This window comes from Dermacentor andersoni, chromosome 1 (genome assembly GCF_023375885.2).
Source record: "Dermacentor andersoni chromosome 1, qqDerAnde1_hic_scaffold, whole genome shotgun sequence".
In the NCBI taxonomy this organism is placed as follows: Eukaryota; Metazoa; Arthropoda; class Arachnida; order Ixodida; family Ixodidae; genus Dermacentor; species Dermacentor andersoni.
The window spans coordinates 60,531,837-60,545,059 of record NC_092814.1 but is presented as its reverse complement, the minus strand read 5'-3'; the positions used below and the strand labels follow the sequence as shown (position 1 = coordinate 60,545,059).

Genomic DNA, 13,223 nt, shown 5'->3' with positions numbered 1-13,223 from the left:
TCCGAGGGAATACCTTTATCTGTAATCTGAAGTACTGAAGCAAGCAATAATATTAAATGCTCTACAATCCTTTACGTAATGCTTCAACCATACCTCTACAAGGGGCCGTTGACGCAATGAAGAGTAACGCCTTGGTTTGGCTGCAGATTCTGTGCTTCCAACCGGTCCTCCTCTTGGAGCCACTGTAGCTGCTGTGCTCCTCTTCAAATCTGCTGCATCACCTTAAACAGCATGAATACAAGCGTTGTTACTCATGCAGAGTTCCTGCACTGATAAAGCTTGTGAAAAAGAAGTCAAGGACAGGAAGCTAATTAACTATTAAGTTTCTTCCTCAAAAACAATGTAAACTATGCACGTAAAGCAAAAGCTATTTCTGAAGTGAGATATGGCAAATGAAGACATATTCCACAACTTAGAATATAGCTAATATGAGCAAAGTGATAAATGCACTGTCAGAAAATAATTTCATTCTGCTTCATAAAACCTCACAGGGTAACAATGTACTTCACTATCAGCATGAAGCGCTTAAAGGGCCCCTCACCAGGCCACATAGAAAATTTCAGTTATACGCTGGAAGTTTATGTGCCCTTCAAGGAGTGTTCTACAGCAAGAATTTTTCAAATTGGTTCATTAATAGCCGAGATAGAAATACTTCAGTGCTGCGAACCCATGATTTCAGGAGGCAAGCGTCACCGCCAATGTAACACTCTTTCCACTAGCCCCATCTAGCCTCGGCAAGCGAAATTGCTTCCCTGCGTTCTCCCATACCGGAGCTCGAGGATTACGTGATGCGTACGTCATGGGCCACACCATTTCTTTTTCTCTTCGCTTTTTTGCATCGTGTGCGAGCTGTTGCATTTGTCTCATTTCACGCAGCGCACGATTTTGTTCCCTGTGCATGAGAACACATGACTAGCGGTACGAGTCAGTGCTACATGAACACTGAGTCGGACACAAGCTGATCACAGAGCATGATCGCATGCTGGAACACGGTAGAAAATTACATGGTTTCACTGTCTGCATGCGTGACCGAACGATGTGCGAACAAGCAGACAAAACGGAAGTATATCTCTCTTGCTACAGTATGTAGTAAAACAAACACGCAGACATTCGGTTTGTGTTTTATCATTTCTCTAAACTTTAATTTGTCTATTGAAGCAACAGATTGCACCAATGATGCCTTGATCGTAATCACATGTCACTATGAGCAACATCACAGTGCAGACATGTACAAAGGCGCACTTGTGCATATATGTCACTTCTCCAGCACGGAGCGCGGTGCCCGTGAGAAGAAGGGCAAATGGCGTTCGGTTTGAAATTTCAGCTCTATCTGCGGTGCGTAGCAATGTAATACTTAGCAGACCCGATTGTCAGCGCACATTCTTATGCACTGCGTTTGTGCTCAAAATGGCCAGACCTGGTGAGGAGCCCTTTAACACAGTAAAAAAATTATTATAACCTCTTTAGCAGAACTAAGCCTCAGCTAACATATAGACTCATGTAAGGGCCGCACCCCCTACATGGCAGCCCAAAATATGAGGGAAAAAAAATTTCCAGCAGGGAACCAATCACAATTGGTGCCCCAATGCCACGCACGTATCGACCAATTTTCGCATAATGCGTACTTCGCATGCCGCTACTAGATCGCGAGAGCTGCGCGTTGACCTCTGATGCAATGAATGATACGTCCAGGGATTCGGGATGTGCACAAGTCACTGAGGCGGCACCATATTGACCAAAAGGTTCGCTCCCATGTAAGGGCTACACCTCATCAGAATTGTGAAAAAAAAAGAAAGTGCAGCCCTTATATGAGTCTATACGGTAATAGAAGAAATCAGTAACTGTGTGAGCAGCAGCACTACTTATGCAACTATCCATTTATGTTCATTATCTGGAATGGTTAAGCTTCACCTTCATGTTTAAATAAAACTGACTGGCTAGTGAATACACTATACTAAACGTGGCACTGTCCTCAGGCAAAAAAGAAAAAGTAAGTCAAGCAGATATGAGAAATTCAGTGGATAGGCCTTTCTTAATGCGACAGCGTTAAGGAGCTCGTGTCGCAGAAAAGCCGGTGTCGGCGGCGTTGGCCATGAGCGAAAAATCTCAGAAGGCAATTCATACATAAAAACAGCTTGCAAGATGGGCTGGGTGGGAATCGAACCAGGGTCTCCGGAGTGCAAGACGGCGACGCTACCACTCAGCCATGAGTTCGATGGTTCAAAGCGAGACAAAAGCGCCCCTAGTGAATGCGGTGTTGCCTTAGAAAGGTGCCGTAGAAAGTTATACTGCGGTGTATATCGGTAATTATGAGCATGTAAATTACAGAAGTCACAGTTAAAGGAGTAGCGAAGTACGTTTCTGCTGCATTTATTCTGCACTTGGTGCACACGCAGAGCCATCGCGGCAAACACAGAAGACCCCCTCCTCGCAATGTACGGCGCTGCCCTGACAGGTGGCACGCCACTCGCCCGCTTCTGCACTTTGTTTATCCTTTTGAGTTTTTTACAGGGTGCGGGCTTTTCCAAGGCAAGCTTACGGCTATTCACTGAAGCCTTGAAATGCACAGAACTAATGGCAACCGACTATGAACAATTTTGATCAATTGTTTTCGTGGCTTCCATGGCCCTCATTTGATGAGCTCACTTCATCAGCACCCTCCCACCACTGGTCATCCTCCATGCCATCCATACTGCTGGAGATTGCGTCTTGAAGCTCCCAACAACAGTCGCAAACAAAACTGCATGCCTCACATTTAATATCCATGCACACATTTTTTGCAGCAATGGCCTTTTCATGCACCTAATAGCACAATGCAACTAAATGAGCCGCAATACAGCCTATACTGTTGAAGTAAACGGACTGTTGAAGAGGAAGCGCACTGCATCTATGCCCCCTGCAGGTGTTCTGTGATGCTACATGATCTGGCAGGATACAGTGATGATTACAATAATGCCATTGTCAATAGAACTAGTGCCATCTAGTAGCAGCTAGAGGAAATTAACCAGCATGCGGGTACGCACGTTATTAGTAAAACTTTTTTTTCTTCACATTGTCGCACTGCAAAGCAAGCCTTAAATGAGGGCGGGGCTTACACAAGTAAATTTATCACAGGGTGTTTACCAAGTTGACATTTCCACATTCCCTGAGTGCCTTTGCGAAATTCCCTAAATTATGCAGAACTATGTTTTATGTCAACACGGGCAGAAACCATGTGACCATGGTTGTGACTTTGAAACCATGTGATGCTGTGACTCTCTAGTAAGCATATGAAAAACAATATAAACAATGACTTAATCCAGTTTGAATACTAAGGAGTAGTGTTTATCTTATTCAAAAATAGAATAGAAGGGAGAAGTTAGTAAAATGCACAGCAAATAAAATGGCTTCGAAAAAAAATCGCAAGTGGAGTCGGACATTCTCAAATACAAATAAAAAGGAAATGCATACATAAGCAAATATTTTCAAATACAAGTTATTTTTATCAACTGATAGCAAGCTCAGGGGGAATGAGGCCCGAACTTTGTCACAATTGAGATTCTCTCTCAACAGCTCGTAAGTCAACCTCAACTGTCCTGACATGCTCTCAGCCCGCGCACGACACCTCAGTGTTGTTTCATTGCTTTAAAAAGTTTCTTTTAGTTTGGATGAGGGAAACCTGCATCTCGGCATCAGCGAACACTGTCTTTTGAGCTCAAGCTCCTTCAAAACAGCGGCTGCACGCTTCCTTCCCCTTTCATTCCTCAATGCGTAGGTTCTTTTTGTTCTTGTCCTCCTTCCACCACTTGTTCGCCCCACGGACCATTTGAACCATCTTGGTCAGTTGCACAGTCCACGTCCGATTTTCGAACTCCCTAGGGACCGCGAAAACGTCCGAAAAATCGGCCAGCTGGAAAAACTAAATGCATGTTATTTACTGCTCTTAAGGGCTCAAACCGGCCCAGGCACATTCGAAAATGCTCTGAAGGCCTGTCGGTACACGTATTAAGCATATCAGTGCTCGTACTGTTACAGGAGATACCGGGTGCATGCGTGTATAATTAAGGAATACATACTGTGTCCCGTGGTAATAGACCCTTCCCACACTTGTTATGCTTCACTGCAATACTTTTGTGTATGCTTCACCAACACTTCTGTACTGAGGCGAAGCTGACTCTCGGGAACCGGCATTATGCAACGCACCGTGCTTTCCAAGCTTCTAAGCCAATCACGAGGACCACAAAGGCGAAGTCAGTGGCATTGCTGACAGCAGCAAATCCATTCAATGGAAAACACGGCACCCAATGGCAAGAAGCTTAATAGCGAACGTCGAAGCAGCTAGGTCTAGCGTTGCTATGGGCGCCAGCGGATCTGTGTACGAGAGTGCCGGTTCGAGGCGGCGAGGTAATCGAATCGGCAGCAGTGGTGGCTTTGATTAATGCCGTTTTGGACCTGCGGTCACAGCAAAAAGCGCCAGAAAATCGGACGGCGAAGGGTTCTTGCGTCCAAAATTTCAGACGTTCTGATACATTGACGCTATGGGGTGCGTAGTGGTGCCGCGAAGCTGTGCAAATTATGGGGCATCCGGAAAGTCAGTCGTTGACTGTACACTGGCAACTCCTCCAGCCGACAACAGGGCATCAAGGACGATTCATTACGATTCCTGTCTGTTACTCGAGCCAGCATTACCGCGACTTTCGACCCTTTCAATAAAATTACAGGTAATTTTCCCTGATAGAGGCACAAATTCCCCGAGTTTTTCCAGACTACTCAAAATCCTTGAGAATTCCCGGTTTTCCCAGTTGGTAGACACCCTGTAGTGCTTTTTTTTTTTTCTGAATATGTGAATCAACTGGTCTTTATTATCATAGTGCTTTTTGCCATAAAAATGAAGTGTAGCTTACAATGGGTGTGTGCTTTACTCTATTTTGTTGTAAACATTATTCACATTTTTTAACTGCTTGTGCATTAGAGTAAATATAGCACTTTTAAGAAACTCATGACAGCGAGTGACATGTCACAAGCGATACCCAACTGAACATGAGTAATTCATCTCACCGTCCTGAAGCTCCACTGTCGCAGCAAATTTCTCGAGTGTCTCAAAGTCCTTTTTGCTTCGTTCATGCTCAGTCAGCAGGTGCCGCATAGCTCGGCTTTTGCCAGTGGAAGGTGGAATGCGGGGCACTTCATTTGACTTCACTGGTGATCGTGGCGCAGGCCTGTTGGTACGATGCCCCGATGATGCGTTTTCCTTGACTTCACTGTCCTTGTCACTGTCCCTTGGCAGCGCATCTGGTACTCTCCTGGGAGGTTGAGAAGGACGCTTGCCCCAACCCCGGTGGGCCATTCCGGAGCCCTTGACTGTGTGGTCCCATTCTTCCTGTTGAGAACTGCTGCTTCCTGGCGAGCTGGAACCTCTGAACCCTGTAGGTCTGGCTGGTGACTTTACTTCTGTCCGGTCCAGTTCCACAGTAGCAGAATTCTCCGGATTCGAAGGCTTGGAGTTCAGATCGGGGAAGTCCTCATCACGGAATGGAGGGTTCCCGATGTGGCCCCCACCTCTGGTCCTGCGACCACCACGTAATCCTCCACCACGTCCTGACCCTGACCGAGGGGTGTAAGCCTCTTCATCTTCCCAGTTACGCTGGTACTTGTTGGGGCCACGGCCATAACGTCGCCGTCTCCGAGCTCTAGGAGGCATCGTTTCTGTACGAATATCATAGCCATAGATGCTCACAAGCTCGTCACTTGTTTTAGGACCCTGCTCCTCCTCGCGGTACATGTCATGGCCCCAAACACCTTCATCATGCCAAAGCTTCTTCTGCCGACGAGAGCCCCTGCCAGACAAAAGGAACACACAAGTGTGTAAAACATGACAGCAGGCACTAGAGACTATTTAGACACAGTGAAATAGGAAAAACCTTTAAGCATGTGTAGAATAAGCAATGAAACGGCTCTGCAAAGAGCCAAAATGTGCCAAGCTACACCTGCCGCATTTTCGGTCATTCCATGATGCGCTGTGAATGCTGGAGTGCCGACTGGCTGGTTCAGCAAAACTACCAGAATCATACATGCCATGTTGTATGACTCATCCATGCCATGCCACATTGTATGTGTCACGTGAAAGTGACAGTATCGCCGAAAGTGATCATCGGAGAATGTGTCCCTAGAACCAGATGAGTCGAAAGGCGTCAGCGTTTCTGGCTGTGATAAGATAGCGTGCTTGACAGTGTGCCAAGAATGCCGTCTCTTGTAGACAGTGATGTGTCTTGCACAAGTCACATGAAATTGAAAGTATCACCGAAAGTGACAATCTGAGAATACGGCACACCTTTCTTGGCCACTTGTGAAATAGAGCAACTTGTGTTCTGGCAAATTCAGTATTTCAGACTCCCTATTATTCAGACTTTTTGGCGGTCCCCATCGAGTCTTAATTATCAGTCGCAAACTGTGTAGCATTGGCTGTTCCCGCTACTTACACATGTCCAGGGATTATCCATCTCCTACATGTTTAAAAGAACCGACTGCTGCAAAAAGCAGAGAAACAACTGATAGGTATTTTGGCATTTTTTAAATAGCACCTAAAATAACAGATTGCATGCACACAACCACTGCCATGACAGAGTACTGAGGTGGTAATGCCGATCTGCTCTTACAAGATAGAAAAAAAGAAGTGCGCTCAATTGGCGATTGCTTCATGAGAGGACGCATGCACCAACTTGGGAGTATTAACTCTCCTACACCAGGCTAAAATGAGACCCGATGTGAATTATCAATAGCACTAACATTTTGTTTGCATTTAAGGTCAAAAGCTCTATGTCACGGGCAAATAACTCATACAGAAAGTGAGAACACTACTTTGCATTTACTCTGCACGTCGTCTGCTATCGGGGCGAAGTGGCCAGAAGACACTCAATGGCAGCGCAGACATATGTTAAAACATAGCAGTGCCCATGCGGTGGCACTGTAAAACTGTAAAGTGTCCATACATAGCAATGATTCACATTGGCACAGCTTCCAGCCCACTAGCAACAACAAAAGTATGATGCAAGGATTTTTGTGGAGGAAAGATAGTGCTCTCTCAAACATCCCAATATTATTACAGTGCAGGGCATGGCATTCAGATGCCATGTCATGCAGAATTTGCTCGCAGTGATAGGATGTGCATGAAACATGTGCACCGATTTAAGATCATCTGCCAGTCACAACTCAAAGTAGGAAGGTGCTCTTAATGCATAAGCATTCTTTGGCGAGTACCCCAGCAAAACCTGTCATATGAGAAATGCAATTCCTTGTACCTGCACAAAAATGCGTAATATGCAAACACATTTAATCATTATAGTAGCTTAAATGTAGATGATTGCTAGCTTTATAAGTGATATGGAATTGAAAAAAAAAAAAACTGATCAGGGAGAATTCTGTAACCAAAATCGTGAAAAGCATGGCAGCCATAGGGGTACATAGAAAATGCATGGGGAATTCCTATAATAGGGGTGGGCCAACTTGAATTTTGGGGGTGGGCCAACTTGAATTTTGGGGGTGGGCCAACTTGAATCTCAGGGGTGGACCACCTTGAATTTTGGGGGAGGACCAACTTGAATTTTGGGGGAGGACCAACTTGAATTTTGGGAGTGGGCCAACTGAAATTTGGGAAACAAAATCGGAAGTAACAGACAAACCAAGCAATGCTTACGTATTTGTAGACAATTCTCAAAATTTCTGTATAACCATTTTCTGTGCCTCTCCATGAAGTAATTAGGAAATAACTGCCAGTTACAAGGCAAGCAAAGGCTTTTTTTTTTTTCTTGGTAATAGAACATGTTCATCTTTTAAGATATGATTACCCCTTGACCAAAGTCACATGGGTGAGAGAAAAGGGGGAAGAAGCACTGGATAAGGTTAAATAAGGTGTCCGAGGTTACTTTCACTGATCAGCACATTCACTGAGCTAGAAAGTTCAGCCTTAAGACGACAACCAAGCACCGTTCATCTGATCTGTGCAGGCCTCGCATCTACTGCACCTGCCGATTTTTTTTTCTTGCTTTGATGTAGCTTTTGTTACAGTGTGCATAACTTCGATCTCACAATAAACAGTACACAGTCAAACCTCAATATAACAATTTATCTGATATAACAAAGTAAATAGAAAACTGAGTTGGCCACACTTTATTTCAAGAGTGTTTTCTACTGTTATGGAGCTGACAACCTACCCAGCTGCTGCTACAAAAACGCCGCTAAACAGCACCCCAACTGAGCGTCCTTTGGTTTCGAGTAATACAAAAGGTGTACATCTGCTGCCGTAAGCACAGGAGCACACTGGAGCAGCTGGTTTCACTTTTCTGCATTATGGATTCCGGCAAATTTCAGACACAGAAAACTTCTTCAGGCCAGACACATTATTCAGAGGAATGAAGCTCTGCAACGCCAAGCACATTTACAGTGTGCAAGAGGTCAAAGGGATTGTTTCGGTATGCTCCAACTCAAAACTGCAGCAAGTACCACACAACACTGAGATTCAGAGAGGCATATTCGAGAGATTATAGATAATAAATGCAAAAGTGCTTGCTCTTAGAGCCAAAACTATCAAGTGATCTGCAATAAACAATGTCAGGGATTAAAGGTCAAACAATGACGACTGGCTACATTATATCGGGCTGCCTTGGATCCCCCGTGTCTTGCCCGTTGCAACACAATAAATCAAACAAGTACTTTTGGACTAAGCATGGCAGTTGCGTGTAATGTTCGGCGTTTGTCTTTTATAATTAAATCGTGTCAATTCACAGCAGAGGTTTACAATTTCGCGAGCAGACAACATGATTACGAAATGGCGCGCAATTACCTCAATATTTTGCTGTGTTGCCCTGTGTTAGCTACGCCGTGAAACTGCATTGGTCAAGGTGTTCTCGGGCCTTGATGAGATTTGTACACAATGTTTTGTTCACAGCACTTCTGAGGCAAGGCGGGAGCAGTCACACAGGTAGCGAGCACCTGCTGCGGCTGCATGCTGCTGGGCTCAGCGGCAGAACAAAATTGAAGCATTCTCTGTAAGTGTCTGCAGTGACTGCACATAGCAATCACGAAGCGCATCCAATGCTTCCAACGCTCAAGTACAATTCGGTGCTTGGTGGCAAGAGGATTTTTGTTGTGTACTCACTTTGCAATGCCGAACAGCACAGCGCTTCCGCTGCTCCGCTTTCTATGGCTCTGAGGGTAACCGGTAGGAATACACATCAGGGTTATGACCCTCTTGTTTATTTCAATTCACCCCACAGCAATAATGGCCATTGCAACATGTGGTATCCTGTGTTGGCTTCTGGTTTCAGTCGTGAGTTTACGTCAGGGCGCCACTCAGCGCAAAATGCTGTAAGTTGCCTGCAGCATTTTCCCTGGCAGAAATAAAATCATTCTTGGTCTGGTCCCCGACTGAAGCAGTCCGGCTTTTCTTGCGGTGCTGCACGCCCCGGACGTTTAGGCCTCATGCCGTAGATCCTCCGTCCAGCCGCCCCGTCGAAGCTACAACACAACACTTCGAGATCATGCGTAGCTCGCCGTAGTCACTGGGTTTACCCGCTTTCGGCACGGTTTGCTGGAGCGAAGAGTGCTTGCTTTCCATGACCTATGTTACAGGCAGTAGCGCACAAGGTCATGTGTACATTATAAGCACTTTTCAGTCCGAAAAACTATGCAGAAAACTCAAAACAACACATAAAACAAGCGACTCGTGTTATTCTATGCAGCTTTGTCACATCTGTACTACTTTGCCAATTCCTTTTTCACCACAAGGTTGTGCCACAGGGCGCTCAAAACTCCAGCCTGTCAGCTCCAAAACGAAATCGAAAATGTGGTATATTCAACTGGGTATCGGCTATAGTGAAGCAAATTTTTGTTTGCAGGAGGCTAAAATATTTATGCTGGTGATTATGTTGATCAAGGTGCCTTCACGAGCCTCATCCCCCAATTCACGCATTGTGCTTTGCTCTATCTCCAGGAACTGCCGCCGCAATTTGGTCCTGAGGGAATTCCAATAATTTGATCATGACGAAGCCGACAAAATTGGTCGAATTATCTGGCAGGTCAAATTAAACAAACGGCAGAAAAAAACGCCGAAACACGCCGTTGATTCACTAGACAGTAGTTGCCTTTAACCCTTTGAGGGTATTATTATTTTGAAAAAAACTTTCCCAGGTGGTCAAATTACTTTATTGCGGATCTTGAATGTACAAGATGTATAAAGTCGGGAATAAATAGTAAAAAAAGAATTAGGAACAGTATTTGGATGTCGGCATCACTCAGAACTGCAAAATGTTCAATAGTATTTCAGAGTGTGGTACTCCTTGAAACACGGGTCTCCGCACAGCGCCTTAACGCAGTCTGCACACCTAAAATGCGTGCACGTTCTTCTCTTGAAGCGAAGAGTTGTGTTGGCGCACACATGACATCTTCTCTGCGTGCGGCTGCCTTGGGCAGAGGTCTGAGGCACCCTCTCGTGTAAGCGCGTTGCCGCAGAGAGCGACAATACCTCGTGAGCGGCGGTGATAAACAAGCTAAGAGCAGCGTCAATCAAGATAGAAATCAACTTCCGCCACCCCTGCGATAGCGTGTCGACAAAGAGAAAAATCACGTTTTGCGCGCCTCCGTTGCGATCACGCGGAAGAACCGAAACCGCGAAAGCGCATTGCCGCTGAGAGCGAGAATACCTCGCGAGCGACGGTTATAAACATGCTAAGAGCAGAGCCAATCAAGATAGAAATCAACTTCCACCACCTCTGCAAGAGAGTGCCGACAAAGAGAAAAATGACGTTTCGCACGCCTCCGTTGCGATCGCGCGGCGAAACTGAAACCGCAAAAGGGGTGTAGCCGCAGTCTGCGCGACGCGCTGAAGCTAGAAATCAGTTCTGTTTATCTCCCCAAGAAGGTAGCCCAAATTTCAAATGCTTCTTGTAAGTCCTAAGAGATGGCAGCACCTCCCAGTGAGCACGCATCGTCATTATGGCGCGAAATTTCAAACGGAGGGTCGAAACCGCACCCGTACGGCAAAGACCTTGCGGGACAGAAAACCGCCGCCGTACATGTACAGCAAAAACCTTCAAAGGGTTAAGTTAGCTGCGCCGCAATACAACAATGTAACATGGTGAAGCAAACCAAGCAGGCTAAGGTGCCACTGTTACAGGACATTGCACATGTTCCTTAATTTACACACGCCGATGCGCCATCTCCGGTGACAGTAGGAGCACTGACACGCCTACTAAGTTTACTGGCAGTCCTTCAGAGTTTTAGATAGACCGCAATATTTTGTTGGCTTTAAATGTCTACTCGACATTCGGAGTTTTTTCATCTTACCGCCTTCCAGTTCGCTAGATTTCCGAAAAAAGGGATGTTTTTTCTCCGCTTTTCGGTGCACGGCGCACGTGCATGCGCATAATTAAGGAACGCATACTAGGCGCCGTTAACAGTCTGGCATAAAAAGGCTCAAATCGCCCCAGAAACGTCAAGAACTCTGAATGACAGCCAGTATGCTTATTAGGCGTCTTGGTGCTCGTACTGTGCCGGGAGACGGCGCGTGCGCACCAGTACACTAAATAAACGCGTACTATGTCCCGTGACAGTGGCCCCTTTCTATTTTTATATGCTTTGCCGCAATATATTGCCTATGCTTCACCGCCTAACACCACTCTATGGCGGCGAAGTTGGCCAGTCAAGTTCGAATTGTCCAGCGAAGGCCAATTTTGAGATAAAAAATTTGGAGAACGCTTAAGCTTCGCCTTTAAGATTGGAATGCGATAGCATTCAAAGATCTCTCACTGCTTCTCACGCTTCGCGGCAAGTGGGCACGGGACCAGCGTTGGCAGCGTTGCGCTTAATCGGCACGCTTTTGCAATGCAGGCGGTATTATCGCTAGCCCTTGCTTGGCTCTCGTCAACTCCCGAAATCCGGACTGGCCTTGCCTCACCGTTGCCAAGCTTCGAATACAACTATGCCTTCTACACTGATGTGCCGTTCCTGAATTCAACTTCCATCACACAGCTCCTGCCAGGCTACCCCGCGCCATCGTCAACGTCATCACCTCCGCCTGCGAATTTAAACAGCTGACACTCCGACATGCTCTTCAGTGGGCACGGGACCACCGTTGGCAGCGCTGTGCTTTATCGGCACGTTTTTGCAATGCAGGTACGTACGCAGTTCTTGCTATACACTAAAGAAACTGATGAATTTTGCCTGATTGTCTTCCCGTGCCCATGGGTGTTGTTCGAATCATTGTGCCAGTGCTACGCAATGGCTATTTTATTGTTATGTGCTGGTGACATTGAATCTAACCCTGGACCTAATACACGTACTGTCGCTTTATCTGAACTGGATGATTTACCTGATGATCCTGCAGACCAAATGAAGATCACGTTTAAGCTGCTTAAGGACATGCACTCTCATTCCCTAGTCTTCTAAGTGTCAGACCGAACTTGTATCGGATGTCCAAGCCATTAAAAATGGACAGAAAAGTACACAAACTGAGCTAGCAGGTATCAGGAAAATGCTTGACGATTTAGATGAAAAATAAAAATCCCTTGACTGTTTCAACACTAACCGAACACACATGCAAGACAACGTAGACAGCCTCACTGCTCAGAACAGCTCTTTATTATTGCGCCTAAATGATCTGGAAAACAGGTCTCGTTGCGATAATATTTCATGGTCTACCTGACTCGAAAGAAACCTGGCAACAGACAGAAGAAAAACTAACCTCAGCACTTAACGCCGCTCTTGGCTCTTTTCCCAGCAATTCAATTCAGCGAGCACACCGGCTCGGCACTTACCAAACTAACAAATGTCGCCCGATAATTGCAAAATTTACTAACTACAAAGCCAAAGAATCAGTACTTTCATCACGTGCGCAGTTAAGACCTAGCAAATCGCAGTTAATGAGCACTTTTCACCCGCAACTCGACTTGCCCGTAAAAAATTAACTGAGTTTGCTAAATCACAACCAGACTCACCACAGTTTAAACTCACCTACAAGAAACTGCTACTAAACAACAAATGCTACATGTACCATTCTCACTCGAATAGTATTCAGGAGGTGCCAGGACACAACATTGGCCTCAACCATGTTTCAGCTGCCTCGCAACACGTTCCTACTTAGGGACGCGTGAGGGGTGGTGGGCATGCGCAAAATAATCAAGTCAGCATCCTTTATACTAACATCAGAAGTGTTCTGAAAAACCATGACCCCTTATCATCCGCAATTGGCA

At 45.7% G+C, this 13,223-nt stretch overlaps 1 protein-coding gene across 5 annotated transcripts in view; it reads right to left on the bottom strand.

Moving 5' to 3' along the window:
* Positions 1-13,223, bottom strand: part of LOC126545637 (uncharacterized) — a 152,116-nt gene that overhangs the window by 73,442 nt on the left and 65,451 nt on the right. For all 5 annotated transcript variants that reach the window (XM_050193563.2, XM_055061540.1, XM_055061539.1 and 2 more), the window contains exons 5-6: positions 5,038-5,816; positions 94-221 (exon numbers count right to left, since the gene is read on the bottom strand). In XM_050193563.2, coding sequence (XP_050049520.1) covers positions 94-221; positions 5,038-5,816 — 907 coding nt within the window. The remainder of the gene's footprint in view (positions 1-93; positions 222-5,037; positions 5,817-13,223) is intronic.